At 36.4% G+C, this 18,879-nt stretch overlaps 4 protein-coding genes and 1 pseudogene across 4 annotated transcripts; 2 read left to right on the top strand and 3 right to left on the bottom strand.

Moving 5' to 3' along the window:
• Positions 1-2,448: 2,448 nt before the first annotated feature.
• On the bottom strand, positions 2,449-4,981 carry LOC132133507 (olfactomedin-4-like). The gene is made up of 5 exons (XM_059546361.1): positions 4,787-4,981; positions 4,541-4,663; positions 4,225-4,443; positions 3,825-3,978; positions 2,449-3,733 (listed from the first exon to the last, which is right to left on the bottom strand). The coding sequence occupies exons 1-5, from the start codon at positions 4,841-4,843 to the stop codon at positions 2,904-2,906; spliced, it is 1,383 nt and encodes a 460-aa protein (XP_059402344.1). The 5' UTR covers positions 4,844-4,981; the 3' UTR covers positions 2,449-2,903.
• A 123-nt stretch (positions 4,982-5,104) lies between these two features.
• LOC132133508 (olfactomedin-like) lies at positions 5,105-8,057 on the top strand. Its single transcript, XM_059546363.1, has 5 exons — positions 5,105-5,214; positions 5,654-5,812; positions 5,893-6,105; positions 6,901-7,033; positions 7,189-8,057. The coding sequence occupies exons 1-5, from the start codon at positions 5,182-5,184 to the stop codon at positions 7,998-8,000; spliced, it is 1,350 nt and encodes a 449-aa protein (XP_059402346.1). The 5' UTR covers positions 5,105-5,181; the 3' UTR covers positions 8,001-8,057.
• Positions 8,058-9,181: 1,124 nt separating this feature from the next.
• LOC132133319 (olfactomedin-4-like) lies at positions 9,182-9,888 on the bottom strand (annotated as a pseudogene).
• A 2,136-nt stretch (positions 9,889-12,024) lies between these two features.
• On the bottom strand, positions 12,025-14,672 carry LOC132133318 (olfactomedin-4-like). Its single transcript, XM_059546113.1, has 5 exons — positions 14,616-14,672; positions 14,371-14,499; positions 14,011-14,229; positions 13,084-13,237; positions 12,025-12,996 (listed from the first exon to the last, which is right to left on the bottom strand). The coding sequence occupies exons 1-5, from the start codon at positions 14,670-14,672 to the stop codon at positions 12,170-12,172; spliced, it is 1,386 nt and encodes a 461-aa protein (XP_059402096.1). The 3' UTR covers positions 12,025-12,169.
• Positions 14,673-16,391: 1,719 nt separating this feature from the next.
• Positions 16,392-18,375, top strand: LOC132133061 (olfactomedin-4-like). The gene is made up of 5 exons (XM_059545754.1): positions 16,392-16,516; positions 16,647-16,805; positions 16,893-17,105; positions 17,244-17,376; positions 17,511-18,375. Exons 1-5 carry the CDS (start codon positions 16,484-16,486, stop codon positions 18,320-18,322), a joined length of 1,350 nt encoding a protein of 449 aa, XP_059401737.1. The 5' UTR covers positions 16,392-16,483; the 3' UTR covers positions 18,323-18,375.
• The last annotated feature ends 504 nt before the right edge of the window (positions 18,376-18,879 follow it).

The raw sequence follows: 18,879 nt of genomic DNA, 5'->3' as shown, positions 1-18,879 counted from the left end.
CACACACACACACACACACACACACACACACACACATACACACAATTCATGTACTCACATGCAACTTGCATAAAAAATGACACTGAAAGATTAATATGCTTTAGAATCATATTCAGTGCACGCTTATTTGATAATTTACTGTAGATCTGTGGATTCGCATTTAGTTATTTTTTGTTGTTTTTTTAAATGGACTCTTGTCAAATTTCCACATTTTCTTCATCGTTTGGTAAATTTCTAAAGCGCTAAATGAAAACTACAACAAACATGTATATTTTTTGTGCTCCCATTCACTTTCCGTTTTATTAGAAATGCATAACAGCAGCCACGGTAATGTAACAAAAAGTGTAGTGTTATGAAAAAAATTGCTAGATTTGCAATGTTAATAACTGAAAATGTGCCATCAAATTCTGTGAAAAGGGTCCATTATTGTAAAACTTAACTGTTGATTTATGTGCACAAACTGCACAAAATTATTGGAGAAAACCCCAACCTAAACAATTGCACGCATGAAAGTAGTGAATGAACAAATGAGCAAAAAAAACAAACGACTGAGCAAGCTAATGAACGAATGCACAAATGATTTGAATCAAGTGACATGAGCTGAGATCTGATTGGCTGACGCGGCAAACATGGAAATTACGAGGGCGGAGCTACCGTTGGCTTTCAATTCCACACTCACTTTTTTCTGTCTTACTGAATGTTCGTTTTTCTGCTGCTTCCTAGAACAGGAAGTGCATAATTACGACTTCTCAGGGGTGTTTCCTTTGTGTTTGTCTGTAAGGGGCGGGGCTTTCTGGAGCATGATGCTCCAAGCTCGGAATGTAGGGCAAATCCCACCCCCAAACAAACCCAACCCCCAAAACACAAGGTGCCCCTCCCCTCACAGACACTTCCAGTCGCCCCTAAAGGGCTATCGACCCAGGCAACGCATCGTGATCAACCTCACTCCATGCAAAGCTGGGCGCAGTACTGTAGATACTGTAAAAAGAGAAAGAAGAATGTGTGATATGGAATAAACGGTGAATGTGAAAGAGAAGAGAGAGAGAGGAGTAACAAAAGGACACGAGGTGGGTGTTCAAAGTGGGAGGGTGAAAGTCAAATGCAAAATATCAATGGGTTTCCTTCTAAAGACTGAATGGACAAAGACACGTTCTTCCCCAGTATTGATTTGCATGAGTTTTGATAATGCAACCTTGTGTTTGTGTCGTTTTACTTGATTTCCTGTCTGAAGTATCCAGTCGTCAGCTCTTATTAAGAGATCAAGAGCATGCCCACCCTTGTCCACCTGATCCCTGATTTCTGCCTGGGGGCCCTGAATGTATTATGTCCTTTGGAAGTGCTGTAGAGTATTGTCATTGTGGCCCCAAATCACCTTTTCTTAAATCAGGGCTCACACCAGTTTGACCTGCCACACCTGCCTTTCCTTGCACTCTTTCCCTTCTCAGTCTATGTTCTCTGCTGTAGATATTTGCAATATTTAGGGCATAAATCTAAAAATAGGTCCGTACCACTAGCCTTGTTATTGTGGAACTGTTATACTTTGGATTTCCCATGAGTTCCTCTTTTTATAATACTGTAGTTCTTATTTAACCATGTGTTGCATCTATTATTGTGAGGATTCAATGAGTATTGTTATTATGAATATGATTACAATTGTTAAGATTAGCCATTGTTTTATATTAAGCAATAAGTTGTTCGTGTTTATTTTTTGGATGGGGGCTGGTTGTTACAAATCTGTCTAAAGATACAGTAAGAGTCACTCTTAACCTGCTTTACCATAAGAAAACAATGAGAAAAAATGTGTTTATGAATATGTACTATCTATTTACAAGCTGTCACAGTCTGTGTACTAAAGATCTGAATGTGCAACAAATAAAAATGGATATACAAAACGTATAAGGGCCTTTGTTTTGTTTTGTGGCAGATGGTATCAACGCCCATTGAACATATTATATATATATATATATATATATATGTATATATATAATTATATGTATATATATAATTATATATATATATATATATATATATATATATATATATATATATATATATATATAATTATATATAATTATATATAATTATATATAATTATATATATAATGGAAAGTTGTTTTTATGGAGACCCATTTTTGCCACATAAGAAAAAAAATCATGCTTTGGTAAATCATAATTATGATCACATTTATGACATAGTCATATGATATAAAAATCATTATGTGATAAAAAGCTTGAGTTGAGGTTATCAAAGTTATGTTATAAATCATGTCAAAGCATAGTCATAAATTAAGACAAAACATAATTAGGAAAGAAAACTGAAATTGAGATAAAAAGTCAAAATTGTTTAATCCATGAGGGAAAAAAAGCTAAAATTAGAATTTAAAAAAAGATTTACCTGTTAAATGCATAAATGAAAGTAATATAATATGTATAGTAGTAATCCAGCACACTCATTTTTCAAACTTGCTGTAATTTATTTCAAGAAATTAAGTTTGCGATAGATTCGTGAATTTCTGCACCTCACATAACAAAGCTAAGCATTTAAAGGCGTATCCAAAGTGAAAAAAAAAATGAAAAGGCGGCATTTCAATTCATATACTTCTATAAAGTAAAAGTAAAGGAAAGTACAGAATTTTGAATTTACTGAATGGCAAAATAGGTTATAAGTAATCATACGTGTTCAACAACATTTTATAAAATTGTGTCTTGTAAATGTAAAAAACAACAACAATACATTAGCAACTAGTAGAATACACACTTAAAAAAAATGCTATCTACTGTTACTGTCTGGGTTTTTTTTTTTTTTTTTACCATAAGACAAATAATTCTAATCGTGCATACTGTACAGTACAGACAGTATGTGAAAGAGGAAGCAGCCATATTTTCATGTATTGAATTAAGACTTACTGAAAGCTGAGCTCATAACTTAAAATATAGGCATCACTGAAGACATACAGCAAATTATCTCTGGGGTCATAGTTAAGAAACTGAAAATTAGCCTGCATCTTCTTGATATTTATTTTCAAATCATAACGCTCTTCTTTTGTTTTGGTGTCATAGGAGTAAAAGATCTGTTCTGTTTCTTTATCCACGTAACGAGTAGCATAAAGCACACCGCACACCATGAAGGTGTTTGAAGCAGTCAATTTGTACAAAGAGGTTTTCCAAGTTTGGCCCACAACTGGTGGGCTACTAGTGCCGATTTTACTGATAACCACATTTCCGAAGTTGCTTGTAGTTGCATATATAACATAAACACCAGATTCATCTGTGGCAAAATCCATATCAGTATAGCCGTATGCTGTGCCTAGGTATCCGAATGGATACTTGTTGTTGTAACCTGTATCACTTGGTAAAGCCACAGTACTGACAGCACGAGTCGCCATGTTGAACTGACAGACAGAGTATGTGTTGTAACAGCTATAGTAAAGCGCATTGGCGTACATGACCATGTTTGGCCCCTGAATTGTGTTTGTTGTGGGATTGGAGCTTGATACGTATGTATCTGTTGCTCCTAAACCTAATAAAAGAGTACTCAAGGTGCCGAACTGTCGGACATAGTTGCCATATACGTTACTACTTGTCAGCACCACCAGCCAGTATTTGTTCTCGTCTCCTGGAGCGGGTTTTGCATCTCGACCCCAAGCACCAAAAGTGTAAGACGTGCTGTGTATTGTGAGGGAATACGTTCTAGGTCCCACCACATTTGCTATTTGACCCAGACCACAGCGTTCTGAAAACACAGAAGAAAAGTATTTCTGCTGATTAATAATGAAAATGCCCAGTTAGCTTGAGTTAAAGGACTATTGAGGTCTTTAGCTTACTTGGGGAAACCGTAGGAGGTTGTGGTGTAGCCTTGAGTTCATTTTTGCACTGTTCCAGGTCCCTCTTAACACGCTTGTTCTCTCGATCTTTCTTTATCACCTGCATGGTGTCAAACTTCTCCAGCTCCACCATTGTGTTCTTCATATCGTCAAGCTTTAATACAAATATCACTTACATTTTTACTTTATGCATTTAGCAGACACTTTTATCCAAAGCGACTTACAGTGCATTCAGGATAACAATTTTTACCTAATGAGTTCAGTGGGAATCGAACCCACAACCTTGCGCTGCCAATACAATGCACTACCACTTGAGCCACAGGAACACTTATACTTATAATATTAAATATATTTACTAATTACAATAATACTGTAAGTGCTGTTTTGTACAGCAACTCACCTGAGCTGCAGTCTGTGCACCTAGTTGATGGTAATCACCGGTGGTCTTGTTAAGTTTGTTGAGGAGGTCCTGAATTTCGGCAAACTCTAACTCAATGATGCGCAGAGACACAGCTGCATACAGATTCTTGTCATCCTCCTTTTCCAGCAAGACCACAGTCTCCTCTAGTTGCTTGATACGTTGTTGTAGACCCAACAGAAGTCTGTCTAATTCTGTAATCTACAGATATTTACATTAACATTATTAATTTAATTTGATTTCAAATGTAAATAATTTAATTTAAAATCAATGAAATTTAAATTAGAAGAAAAAAAACCTTTTCTGAAGTTATGGTCTCAACGCATTGGGTGGCAGTGGTCTCTACTTTTTTTAGTTTGGCCTCTGGGAAAGCAGGATCTGAATTTTTTAGATCGCACACACAGTCCTTCCCTCTCACTGACTGTGAAGAACAAATCATGGGAAATTAAATTGTATACAGCAGCTAATAACCCTGAATTCCTTTGCTCGGACAGAAATAAAGTGTCAATAATTATTCATTGTAAAAGCATTAAATTTTTCTTACCTGAAAGAAAACGAGAGGGATGGTGATCATCAGTATGAATATATTAGACCGACTCATGTCTGAAGGCAGAGAGGGGTGCCTGTAACCTCAGAACAAACTACTTTGTGCGACAGAAACCGAGTTTTAAAGTTAAATCATTATGGTGAAATATCTGATAAAAACCGAGACAGATTTCTTAATTTCTTTTGGGTGACTCTTTGCAATCTTCATCTTATCTCTGTGGACACCTTTGGATGGTCCATGAATAATGGAAATTGTATTGCTTATTAGCTGCGTTTTCGACATTAGTTTTGCCTTACTGTCTGACCACAATTATTATTAGTTTTTTCTTTTGTTATACTTTATATAGTGTTTGCTAAAGCAGAACTTTTCGGCTTTTGGGTCATTTGCTCATCATGCTGTCATACCTGCTGGTCCTCGCAGTCCTAGTAAGTCCCATCTTTTACCTATTCTGGATTTCTTTAATTTCTTAAAGTTTGTTTTTTAATTGGAATTAAATTACTTTGCATTTATAGTTATTTACTGTATATTTACACTATTTTTCTACAATATATATGCTGAATTGTTATTGTTCAATTACATTTCTATATATTTATTATGTTTAATTTAATGTAATGATTGTAGATATTGGTGTGGTCATATAATAGATCACTTTTTTTCTCCCGAAAGCATTAATAAAGGTTACAGTCATCGAGATAATTTATATACTTCAATAAAATGAGGTAGTAATAATGTATTAAAAATGTAACTTGTGCATTACAAGTCATCATACAATTGTTTCAATGTCAATAAAAACAATTATTCAGTAGATGGCAGAATTGTGTCCACTGTAATTAGGTGTAGTAAATGTGTTTGTGTGTAATTCAGGTGACTGTCGATGCTCAGATAATAAAAGGTGAACAGAAGGATGATTCCTGCGTGTGTAAATTAAGCAGCTCTATCTGGGGTTTTCCTACGGCGAGGTTTGAGGCAGCTCAAAACCAAGTCCAGACCTGTGAGGAAAACCTTATTGAGTTTCGTAAGAAGGTGAGATTCTTCAAATTCGTGTTAGATTCATTTCTAAAAGAAATTAATGGTAATGACCTCATTTGCTGTGTATCTTTCAGATACAGGCCAGTAATCTACAAATGCCTAAGTTAGAACTCAGTCTTAAGAACATCAGAACCCGGCTGAAACCATTCGAGTATCTGGACACAAACGGCCTGTACAACGCTCTTCACCTGCAACAGCTGGTACAGGAACTTGACCAAATGTATTCTACTGCCAGTGATGTTCAGAAGAAAACCCCCAGCAAAGAGACAGAAGGCCTTCTAAAGGAGGTAGATCTTTCTCAGAATCCTACATAAAAACAAACAAACAAACAAAAAAACACGTTATTGAAAAAATATTGGTATTATTTATATAATAGCATTTATTTTGAATTAGCTTTTATATTTTATGTTTTGGGTTTTCGTTTTAATTTCAGTTTTAGTAATTTTGTTACATGTTTTGTCTTTCAATATTTTTTAAAAATATTTCTATTTAGGTTTTTTTATTTATTATTATTATTATTATTATTTATTTATCTCAGTTCATTTCTCATTTAAAGTTTTTCATGTTATATTTATTTTTTATTTCGCTTCATTTCAATAACTGAAAACTATTTTAGTAGTTTTAGTTGACAATAACAAGTCTTCTGAAAAGCCATACAATGAAAGTTTTGTTTTCAGTGTAAGAAACACTGAAATTTAAGTCATTATTCAGTATAATTACACTGTAAAAAAAAAAAAAAAAAAAAAAAACTGAGGTAAATGACTGGAAAAACCATTCCCATGATTTAACAGATTTTGCCTTTTTTGTATTATAATATTTTACATTAATTTTATGCTTTCTGTTTGCCAGTCATTTACTTTTTTTTTTTACAGGACTTTTTTTACAGTGTGCTGTTTTGAATTCATATAAAACAATTTAAGTGAGAGAAAATATTTTTTTGATTATGGTTTCTCATCATTTAAGTCATATGTATATATGAAGATGAACTGAAGATGACGACAGACAAATCCCCCCCCAAAAAAAGGAAAGCAAAAATGTATTTAAATATATGTTGACCATAATATCATATGTGTTTCTCTCAGTTGACTAATGCAAAGAAGGAAGCCCAGGACATGTACAAAGATAATATGTTCAATCTAGAGACAATGAAATCGAAGCTACTTGACCTCAACAACCGAGTACAGACCTGTAAAACTATACCTGAAGACTTCAGAAGTAAGTACAGGACTTCCAGTGAGTTGAGAAACATTTTGACATTTAAGTTGTGGTCTCATTGGTGCTCTTCAAACACTGGTTTGATGGATTTTCATGAAATAGGCAGTAAAATGCTTACCTTAATGTATGACCAATCCATACGATTCCACTTGCAGGCACTTGTCATCAGCGTATCATGTCCAGCATAAGTTCTCCAGTCGTTACCAAACTCAATTCCATCAGCAAGTCCTACATCTCAGGTGCTTGGGGTCGCGATGCGAAGCAGAACAGCAAGGAACGCTACTTTGAACACTGTCTGATGAGCGGAAACCAGCTTGGCATCACAATCAGGATGTACAACTCATACGAAGATTTCATGGCCAGCAAGAACTACAAGGACGAAACGATAGCATCATACTACACTGACAAAAATGCTGTTCAGGGCTCTGGGACAATATTGTACGACAACACTGTATTTTACCAATGCTACGGCACCGCTGAGATCTGCAGCTTCAACATTACGACAAAAGCAACCAAGCGTATGAAAATGGATGGTGCTGAAATCAACAACAAGTTCCCCTTCTGCTACTACAGCTGCCGTGATTGGACAGACATCGACCTGGAGGCTGATCAGGACGCCGTGTGGGTGATATATGCCACCGAGGAGAACCACGGTAACATTGTTGTGAGCCGCTTAGACCCGCTGTCACTCAATATCACTCATACCTGGAAGACGCGTCTCTTCAAGAAGTCCGTCACCAACACGTTTATGGTGTGCGGGGTCCTGTATGCTACACGCTTTGTTAATACTTACCAAGAAGAGGTGTTTTATGCTTTTGATACAACCACTGGTCAAGAGATAAACACTCTTTCTTTGCCTTTTGAGAAGGTTTCTTCTGGAATAGCTAATCTGAACTACAATCCTGTAGACAGGAGGCTTTACATGTATAATGATGGCTATCTTTTAGCATATAACACCTTCAACTGAGGGTCTTTCATGCACAGCTAATACAAAATATGTAACCCAAAAGTCCAAATTTCACAGCGTGCTGAAAATCTCAAGATACGCACAGTGGTTAAACTAAAGCTTTACGCTATATCATCATGTGATTGTGAGAAGTTTGAAGTGCTCAAAGTCAAATGAACCAATTTGTCTACTTTTGTCATTACAATAAATGTGCTTATTCTGCATTTCTCTTTTTTTAAACTCTTCCCTTTCCTACAACTTTACTAATTACTGTACTGCAAACTCCACAATTTCTTTCAGTACTGTAACATTACAGTTATCAGATTAACAATAACAGATACTTAAGAGCCAAAATGCGACGTCATTACACTATACAGCACTCAAAAGTTATTATCCTTTAAATTTTCCAGATCAAAAAATCACTGATTATTTTGGTTTACTATTTATGAGGTAATAGTTTTATTACAAACTAACGACCTGTAGAGTTTTGATTTGTGCGTAAAAAACATTGGGAACCCACCAGAGTGTGCAGATGTGTGCATGTGCATTCAGGTAAGAAGAAAAGTTCAGAGCTCGATGCTATTATTTATTGCATATGGTAGTTAAAAGATCATTTTAAAGTGATAATATTAAACTCAAAAATAATGTTATAAAATACTGGACATTAAGAAAAATAACGCATAATGGCACAATCCTGCATTTTACATAGTGATTGCAGTCATGCAACTGACTGAGTATTGAAAAGCTCATTTCAAGTGGCTACTTGTTGCTTGGGAAACTTCACTCAGCATTATTTGACGACCTACACAGGTAGCCTAGACAACTTTTAACCAAAATGACAGCACTGGATACAAACAACATGGTGCAGCGTCAGGACCCAATATGATCTACATTACAATGAAAATATGTTTTCCCATATTTGTGAACTGCAATAAAATAAGACTAGTGTATGAAAAGTTTGGTATATTACATAACCCATGTTTGTGTGTGCATTTAATATTTGTAACCTGCATATGTATTTTTAAATCAGCCATTATGTGTTTGCATCTGTTTTCCAGCAATTACATTTAATTTCATTCAGATTTGATTTCATTAACCAAATTGTGCTTAACATAAAAACACATGCCTTTCCTCCACAAAGCAAGCAGTTCTGGCATCTAAAATATGTAAAATCATATTTATTTACAGTAAATGTACATACATCACTGGTGATAGGAACGTACCTTTGAAATTACTGTAAGACAGGAAGTGAACCATGTTTGGTTGAAAACTGGCGTGTTACTTGTCTCGACTTTACTGATAATCACTTTTCCGAAGTTGCTTGTAGTCACATAAATAACAGATGCCAGATTCATCATGATTTGCAAAAGGAAACTTGTTGTTGTAACCTGTATCACTTGGTAAAGCCACAGTACTGACAGCACGAGTCGCCATGTTGAACTGACAGACAGAGTATGTGTTGTAACAGTTATAGTAAAGCGCATTGGCGTACATGACCATGTTTGGCCCCTGAATTGTGTCCCCTTGGAGCTTGATATGTATGTATCTGTTGCTCCTAAACCTAATAAAAGAGTGCTCAAGGTGTTGTATGGGCGGACATAGTGGACATATACGTTACTACTTGTCAGCACCACCAGCCATTGCTTGTTCTCGTCTCCTGGAGCGGGCTTCATATCTCGACCCCAAGCACCATAAGGGGAGGGTATGCCTTATGGTGTGATGGAATACGTTCTAGGTCCTGCCACATTGACCATTTGACCCAGACCACAGCGTTCTGAAAACACAAAAGAAAAACTCAATAGCCATTATTTGTAAATCTTCTTATTTCATCACGTTCAACTTCTACTGCAAGTTGGTCTGAAGTGTAACATCTTTTATAATATGGTTTATATTCAGCAGCCGCCGCCATGGATTCGTGTCCCAGTAACAAGCAGTGCAAGAAACACTGATAATCAATATTACTGAAATAAATCAGCACAAAATGCCCATCCTTTATTATGGCAATTTAGAGAACACTAAACATTAAAGGCATCATAATTTATATTAAACATTATTTACAATGTCATTTTTTTACATGGTTTTATATCACACGAATATATAGCTTATATTGTTGTTTGTGTGTATTTCTTTTATTTACATTTATAGTTTAAATAATTAGATTTTTTTTTTATTTCCTCTGTGTTATTATGTGAATACATAACATTGCAATAATTCTATGGACTTTTTTTTACATTTTAAGAACTTTCTTTGTACAGAAACTCACCTGAGCTGCAGCCTGTGCACCTACAGTAAATGATGATAATCGCTGGTAACTCGATGCGCAGAGACAGGGCTGCATACAGATTGCTGTTTTTTTTTCAGCATGACCACATCGTCTTCTAGTTGCTTGATACGTCTGATAAGTCTTTCTCTCTCTCTCTCTCTCTCTCTCTCTCTCTCTCTCTCTCTCTCTATATATATATATATATATATACCTTTTCTGAAGTGATGTTCCCAGTGCATTTAAAAGAGCTGGTCTCCACTTTTGTCATTTCATCTTTAGGAAACGGAGGATCTACATTTTTTAGATCACACACACATTATATCCCTGACGCTGACTGTGATGAACGATTCACAGGAAATTAAATGCTAAATCAAAAAAATTACAAATTCAATGCATTCTCTATAACAATATTTTAGACAGTACTTGGATAAATAAGGTATCAGTAATAATTGATAAATGGTAAATTTATAATTGGTAAATGATGTAATCTTCCTTATCTGAGAGAAACGTAAAGGAATGACAATCAAAATGAATATGTAGGACTGAGTCATCTGTAAAGTTGCAAAAGGATGCTATAACCTTACATAACTTGTCTGGCATGGCAGCAGAGTTTTAAAGCCATATCATTATGATGAAATAACTGATGAAAGTGGATAGAGAAGACTTCATATCTTTGTCTAGAGCAAGTCATCTGTTGCAACAGAGTTTGCTTTTAATTGTCATATTTGTCTCACTGTCTGATGCGGAACTGGACTGACAGTGTCTTGAAGATTTATTTCTCAAGTTCAAAGGTTTAACACATTGAGCTTTTTTTAGGCTTTAATAGGGTGTACAGAATGCAATAAAAGTTGTAATTTTTCATTAACAGTAAGATTTCACCCTAGATGGGCATTTTAGATCACTGCTTATAAAATGCTTTGTTGTTATTTGTTTTCTTTTAGCAATTTGTTTATTTTTAATGAATAGCAGATCTTTAAACAAAACCTTTTTGCGTTCGTTTTTAATGATCAGTTTAAAATGAATGGGGGAAATATGATTCATGAAGAAATAAGAAAGGATGTGTTGTCTTATCTCCGTGGACACATTTGGCAGGTCCATGAGTAAAGTAAAACAAATGTCTTGCCTTACAGTCTCACCGCAGTGTTGCTTTATATAATGTTTGCAACATCTCGTGTTTGCGTGCAGGTGTAAGATAGGATCTTTTGCTCATCAGACTTTCATAGGCTACCTGTTGGTCCTTTCTTCCTCTCTCATGTCCAGATAGTTCTGTCCCTGCTGTGAGGTTTGGAAGTCTCAAAATCAGAACCAGAGTGTGCACATGCGTGTCAGGTGACCGTAAGTGTTCCAGAACCTAGGTCTACCGAGAGCATACTGTATGTTATGAGAAGGTATTATTATTTTCATTTTGTTAATCGTTTTCCCCTAATTAGCTGTTTGTACAGACTGTAGATCCTCCACTGTCTGTCCTGTCACAGACAGACTGAATACTGAGAAGCTAAATTGTACTCATCTGCTTAGAATCTACATTAAACTGAAAATAAAACCGAAAAATCATCTCGGCTAGCAATACCCTTGTTTGTACCATTTAATGTTTTTGTTTAAGTGGCGGTATTTTTATATTTAATTTATGAAATATGAATATGTGACATTACTCATATATGTTTCCAGCTATGAATATTTAAATCAAGCATACTAGAAGCATTATGTTCTGCAAATGTATCTGTGTGCAAAGTGTTTATGTCTGTATAATGTAGTAAATCAGCACTAACATTTTCACTCAAATTTTATTTCAAGTACCAAAATGTGATACGTAATGATTTTCCACTTTCAAAACAATAATTTTTAGAATTTCAAATATGTAAAATCATACCACTTGAATAAAAGTGAATAAAAGACCGGATATCATTAATCAGGTTCAGTGAACTTGCTAAAACATGATTTCATGTGTCACAATGTAGGCATCACTGAAGACATACAGCAAATGATCTCTGGGGTCATAGTTCATATACTTAATATTAGTCTGCAACTTCTTAATGTGGATTTTCAAATCATAGCGTTCTTCGTTGGTCTTGGTGTCATAGTAGTAAAAGATCTCTTCTATTTCTTTATCCACGTAACGAGTTGCATAGAGCACACCGCACACCATGAAGGTGTTTGTCACAGTCTTTTTGTGAAGAGAAGTGATCCATGTTTGGCCCACAACTGGTGGATTACTAGTCTCAATTTTACTGATGATCACATTTCCATAGTTGCTTGTAGTTGCATATATAACATAAACACCAGATTCATCTGTGGCAAAATCCATATCAGTATAGCCGTATGCTGTGCCGAGGTGTCCGAATGAAAACTTGTTATTGTAACCTGTATCACTTGGTAAAGCCACAGTACTGACAGCACGAGTCGTCATGTTGAACTGACAGACAGAGTATGTGTTGTAACAGTTATAGTAAAGCGCATTGGCGTACATGACCATGTTTGGCCCCTGAATTGTGTTTGTTGTGGGATTGGAGCTTGATATGTATGTATCTGTTGCTCCTATACCTAATATAATAGTACTCAAACTACCATACTGGCGGATAAAGTTGCCGAATACATTACTACTAGACAACACCACCAGCCAGTATTTGTTCTCGTCTCCTGGAGCAGGATTTGCATCTCGACCCCAAGCACCAAAAGAGTAGGACGTTCCGTACACTGTGAGGGAATATGTTTTAGGTCCCGATACATTGACCATGAGGCCCAAATCACAGTTACCTAAAAAGATAGAAGCAAAAATGTTAGTCTAATCTTTTAATGCTTTAGCTGTGGTTGTGTAATCATGATAAACTAGTTCATATGTACCTGAGGAAAGTGTAGGGGCTGGAGATGTACTATTGAGGTCTGCTCTGCAATGTTCCAGGTCCCTCTTAATATGCTGGTTCTCACGCTGTTTCACCATCACCTGCGTGTGGTCAAACTTCTCCAGCTCCGTCATCGTGTTCTCCATATGCTGAAGCTGTAGAATGAGGGATTAAAGGGGTCATGTGATACGATGTCAAGCTTTCCTTTCTCTTCGGATGTTAAAGAGAGAGAGAGAGAGAGACATCACAGTGGAGTCAGCTCTCTTAACTGTCCATGTCTTGTGTTCTGCACTGGCTCAAGGAAGGAGGGACTTTGAAGAAAACGACACATTTCTTAGAGGCAGGGCATAGAGGACCTATAATAATGTACAATATTTGAACCAGTAATGTGTTTTTTGAACATGTCAACATATTCTGTTACACCAAATACACCAAATAATGATCTTTAAAAAAACCATTATATGACCCCTTTAAATAATGCAATGTAAAAATCACTGTTTAAGAAGTATTAAGAAGTATTTGATTAATTATGATTAATATCAATATACACTTTTCTTGACATGACATATATTTATACTTATCACAAATCACTGCAGAAAAAAAAAATTTAAATAAAGAAATACTTATTTAAAAAATAAAAATATATTTCAATTTAATTAGAATTGTATTACATTTAATTAAATATCCATATTTAATTTAAATACTAATTTTAATTAAATATAATTTATATATTTTCTTTAATGTAATACATTTAAAACATGAATATTTCACCAATCGTAGAAAAGAAAAAAATTATTAAATTAATTAAAATAAATATTCTGATTACATTTCATAAAATATTAATATATACACAAACACACACGCACACAGACACACACACACACTTGTTTCCTATTATTATACAAATGGAAATTGTACATAAACTCACCTCTGCAGCAGCTTGTACACTGAGATGCTGGTAATTGTTCGTGGTTCTGTTGAGTTTGTCCAGAAGGTCTTGAATCTCAGCTAACTCTAATTCAATAATGTGTAGAGACACAGCTGCATACAGATTTCCGTTGTCTTCTCTTTCCAGCATGGACACATTGTCCAGAAGCTGCCGGATACGGTGTTGTAGACCCAACACCAGCCGGTCAATCTCTGTCATCTTGTTGAAAAGATAACAGTTAAATAAGAAATTGTCAATCAGTAATAGGTTTGCAAAAAATTATTCTGCAAATAATAAACATTTTTTGTCATGCATTCCAGATTTGCAACCCTAAACATCACAGTATTGGTATGTTTCTACCTTTTCTGAAGTGATGTTCTCAGTACATTGTGTAGCAGTGAACTCAATGTTATTGAGTCTATTCACAGGGAAAGCAGGATCAGAACTTTGTAACTCACAAACACAATCCTTCCCTCTCGCTGACTGTGACTATGAAATAACATACAAGAAATATCATGCCTTAAAATTGTAATATATAAACAAAATGATTGAAAAATGGTGTCAGATACAATGTTAAATAAAAATAATGGAAAATTAAATTTTACCTGTGAGAAAATGAGAAGAATGAAGACCATCAAAGTGAATATGTTCGACTGACTCATGTTTGAGATAGGACAGGTCGGTATCCTGTAGTCTTGAGAATAAAGAAGAGTTTTGCATGTCAGAGGGACAGATTTAAAGCCAAAAACCCAGGATTGCTTAGTGAGTTGACAATTTCTGCTGACAAGAGAAATTACGAAATGACAATTTGCCATATGTAAGCAGAGGAGCATATCAGTTTTGCTGACATGACAATAAAAAGTTTGAAATTTCCTCTTCATGAATTGGCTTTTTTCTTGAGATTGTCATAAGTAAAATACATTTATTTTCACACACACACACACACACACACACACACACACACACACACACACACGTGTATATTGCCTTGTGTTAAACTGCTTTAAATGACCTTTTCACACATTTTCAGGTTTCTCCAGATATATTTAATTGGATTCAAGACCAGGCTGTGGCTGGGCCACTCGAGGACATCAACAGAGTTGTCTATAAGCCACTATTACTGTGTGCTTAGGATCATTGTCCTACTGGAAGGTAAACCTTCTGCCCAGTCTGAGCTTCTGAATGCTCTGGAATTGGTTTTCATTAAGGTTATCTCAATATTTTAGTGCACTGAGCTTTTCTTTTACTCTGATGAGTTCCTCAGTCCCTGCTGCTGAAAAACAGCCCCACGGCATGAGGCTGCTACCAACACACTTTACTTTTGGGATGCTACTGTGCAGGTGATGAGCAGTGCCTGGTTTCCTTTAAACATGATGCTTGGAATTGAGGTTCATTAGACCAGAGAATCTTGTTTCTCACAGTCTGGGGGGCTTTTAGGTGCTTTTTTTTTGCAAGTTCTAAATGTGTTTTAATGTGTCTTCACTGAAGAGAAGATTAAGTCTTGCCACACTGCCATAAAGCCCAGATCGGTGGAGTGTTGCAGCGATTTTTGTCCTACAGGTTCTTGTTCACCACTCAATCCAAAGCTCTTCTCCATCAATTGCTCATTTTGATCAGGAGGCCAGCTCTATAAAGAGTCCTGGTTATTTCAAACTTCTACAGAGACTACTGTACATGCTTATGTGAACCTTCATTGAAGCAGAATGCTTTTCTGAACTCTTCTCCAGATGTGTGACTTGATTCAAACCCGTTTCTGAGCTCTACAGGGAGTTGTTTTGACCCAAGGGCTTGGTTTTTGCTCTGATATGCATTATTAGCTGTTAGACCTATTATTAAGATGTGTGCCTTCCCAAATCATACCCATTCAATTGAATCTGCCACATGTTAACTCCACTTGAAGTGTAGTAACATATACAAGCAATATTAATACTCCTGAGCTAAATTTCAACTGTCCCAGATAAGGGTATGAATACTTATGCAATGGAATCATTTAAGTTTTTTATTTGTGATAAATTTGCAAAGATGTTAAAAATCTGTTTTTTTGCTTTACTATTATATTGTATGGAGTGTAGATTGATGTGGAAAAAAAGTAATTTAAAGCAGTTTAACAGGCAATATGCATAGATAGGCCTATTATTTTTAATATTGCACTGACATAAGAAAAAAAGGAAACATATTGTAACTAAAAGAGAGTTTCCTTTATGTCTGCTATCTGCATTATAAAAGTGCAGATATCTGCATAAAATTTAGGAGGACCTGGGGTGGTAATTTTTTTTTCTTTCTAAGAGAACTTGTGGTTGAATTTTCCTACATTTCTCAACTAAATTTCTTCCTCTATTTCATAAATGAAACACATGTGCAATTTTCACATCCTTTTCAACAGCCCCCAAAAACTGCTAATTTAAAAATTGCAACATAGTTCTTGTGTGGTGATTTAAAGCAGATCTCTAGTCTTTCAGCCCATTTGGTCATCATGTTCGTCTACCTGCTGCTCCTCACAGTCACTGTAAGTTTTTCTTCCATGAATAAGGTCTTATGTATCTAGCATTCCGACATCTCTGAAAAATAATGATGCTGAAAGAAAGTATGAGAGAATTTATCTATGATACAATAATCTGATTGTATTTGTACATTAGGTGACTGTCGAGGCAAAGCGAGTACCAGGTCAACAGAAGAATGGTTCATGTTTGTGTAAAATAAATAGCTCTATCTGGACTTTCCCTGCTGTACAGTTTATGGAAGTCACAAGACAGGTCCAGATATGTGAGGACAACCTGAATGAGTTTGAGGAAAAGGTAAGGTATCGATTAAGGTATTGATTTTCAAATGATGTTCAATACAACTGAGAAGAATATCAGTTAAGTATCTGTACTGACTTGCAGTTGAGGAACACAAATGCAGAACTGCCGATGATGGAAGCCACTCTGCAGAACATATCAGCCCGTCTGAAAGCATTTGGTTACCTTCATACAAGTGGACTGTACAGCGCACTTCATCTGCAACAGCTGAACCGGGAACTTGAGGAAATCCAGCAATCTGTCAATGAAACGCACATGCAGAACCCCAACAAAGAGACGCATAACCTACTCAGTGAGGTAGACATTGCAACAAATGATCACAAATATTTCTCTAAACTCCTTTCTTTCAAATCTACCTTGAATTAGATATAACAACCATCTCAACAATATAAAAGTAAAGGTATTCAATTTAATGAGACCATCTGCTATTCTCAGTTAAATAAGGCGAAAAATGATGTCCAGAGGATGTACAAAGATGATTTCTTCAACCTAGAGACCATGAAGAAGAGGTTACGTGACCTCAACAACCGTGCACAGAGTTGCAAGACCATCCCAGATGATTTCAGAAGTACGTTCATTTCTGTCTTTTATAAGTTCTTTTTCTTTATGAAGGTAGAACATAGAAACTTTTGTGCTTTCAAATGCCATTTTCTGAATTATGAATGGTCCAAAAAGATTTTAACAGAATTAAATTACTTGCAGGCACCTGCCATCAGCGCATCATGACCAGAATAAGTTCTCCAAGCATGACCAAGCTCAATTCCATCAGCAAGTCCTATATTTCCGGTGCTTGGGGCCGTGATGCCCTGCTAAGCAGTAACGAACGCTACTGGGAACACTGTCTGGTGAGTGGAAACAAGCATGGCAACACAATCAGGATCTACAACTCACGTGAAGACTTCATGGCTAACAAGAACTTCAAGGACGAACCCATAGCATCATCCTACAGCGACAAAAATGCTGTTCAGGGCTCTGGGACAATATTGTACGACAACACTGTATTTTACCAATGCTACGGCACCGCTGAGATCTGCAGCTTCAACATTACAACAAAAGCAACCAAGCGTATGAAACTGGATGGTGCTGAAATCAACAACAAGTTCCCCTTCTGCTACTACAGCTGCCGTGATTGGACAGACATCGACCTGGAGGCTGATCAGGACGCCGTGTGGGTGATATACGCCACCGAGGAGAACCACGGCAACATTGTTGTGAGCCGCTTAGACCCGCTGTCACTCAATATCACTCATACCTGGAAGACGCGTCTCTTCAAGAAGTCCGTCACCAACACGTTTATGGTGTGCGGGGTCCTGTATGCTACACGCTTTGTTAATACTTACCAAGAAGAGGTGTTTTATGCTTTTGATACAACCACTGGTCAAGAGATAAACTCTCTCTCTTTGCACTTTGAGAAGGTTTCTTCTGGAATAGCTAATCTGAACTACAATCCTGTTGATGGGAAACTTTACCTGTATAATGATGCCTATCTTTTATCATATGATACCTTCTTCTAAGGGCGTTTCAAATGCAGTTACCCAATAAAAAGAGTGCTGTTTCATATTCAAAACGAGTCTGTTTTATTTCCCACAGCCTTTATGTAGATGGTCCAGAAATGTCTTACTACGTGCAATTAAAGGGTTAGTTTATCCAAAAATGAAAATTAGCCCATAAATTACTCACCCTGAAGTCATCCTAGGTCTAGGTGTATACGACTTTCTTCTTTCATGTGAAAGTGACGTGACATTCAGCCAAGTATGGTGATCCATACTCAGAATTTGTGCTCTGCATTTAACCCATCCGAAATGCACACACACAGAGCAGTGAACACACACACACACACTGTGAGCACACACCCGGAGCAGTGGGCAGCCATTTATGCTGCGGCGCCCGGGGAGCAGTTGGGGGTTCGATGCCTTGCTCAAGGGCACCTAAGTCGTGGTATTGAAGGTGGAGAGAGAACTGTACATGCACTCCCCCCACCCACAATTCCTGCCGGCCCGGGACTCGAACTCACAACCTTTCGATTGGGAGTCCGACTCTCTAACCATTAGGCCACGACTTCCCTTTTCAT

This window comes from Carassius carassius, chromosome 50, assembly GCF_963082965.1.
Source record: "Carassius carassius chromosome 50, fCarCar2.1, whole genome shotgun sequence".
NCBI lineage: Eukaryota > Metazoa > Chordata > Actinopteri > Cypriniformes > Cyprinidae > Carassius > Carassius carassius.
This window is presented reverse-complemented; position numbering and strand designations above follow the sequence as displayed.

Bases quoted from the DNA above. Each gene is read 5' to 3' on its own strand.
- LOC132133318 (XM_059546113.1), bottom strand. From the start codon at position 14,672: ATGAGTCAGTCGAACATATTCACTTTGATGGTCTTCATTCTTCTCATT. The intron at 14,230-14,370 runs GTAGAAACATAC...CTTTTCAACAAG, and splicing joins AGAACATCACTTCAGAAAAG to ATGACAGAGATTGACCGGCT. The intron at 13,238-14,010 runs GTGAGTTTATGT...CTCATTCTACAG, and splicing joins GTGTACAAGCTGCTGCAGAG to CTTCAGCATATGGAGAACAC.
- LOC132133507 (XM_059546361.1), bottom strand. From the start codon at position 4,843: ATGAGTCGGTCTAATATATTCATACTGATGATCACCATCCCTCTCGTT. The intron at 4,664-4,786 runs GTAAGAAAAATT...TGTTCTTCACAG, and splicing joins TCCCTCTCGTTTTCTTTCAG to TCAGTGAGAGGGAAGGACTG. The intron at 3,734-3,824 runs GTAAGCTAAAGA...CTGTGTTTTCAG, and splicing joins ACCTCCTACGGTTTCCCCAA to AACGCTGTGGTCTGGGTCAA.
- LOC132133061 (XM_059545754.1), top strand. From the start codon at position 16,484: ATGTTCGTCTACCTGCTGCTCCTCACAGTCACT. The intron at 16,806-16,892 runs GTAAGGTATCGA...ACTGACTTGCAG, and splicing joins TGAATGAGTTTGAGGAAAAG to TTGAGGAACACAAATGCAGA. The intron at 17,106-17,243 runs GTAGACATTGCA...TGCTATTCTCAG, and splicing joins CGCATAACCTACTCAGTGAG to TTAAATAAGGCGAAAAATGA.
- LOC132133508 (XM_059546363.1), top strand. From the start codon at position 5,182: ATGCTGTCATACCTGCTGGTCCTCGCAGTCCTA. The intron at 6,106-6,900 runs GTAGATCTTTCT...TGTTTCTCTCAG, and splicing joins CAGAAGGCCTTCTAAAGGAG to TTGACTAATGCAAAGAAGGA. The intron at 7,034-7,188 runs GTAAGTACAGGA...TTCCACTTGCAG, and splicing joins TATACCTGAAGACTTCAGAA to GCACTTGTCATCAGCGTATC.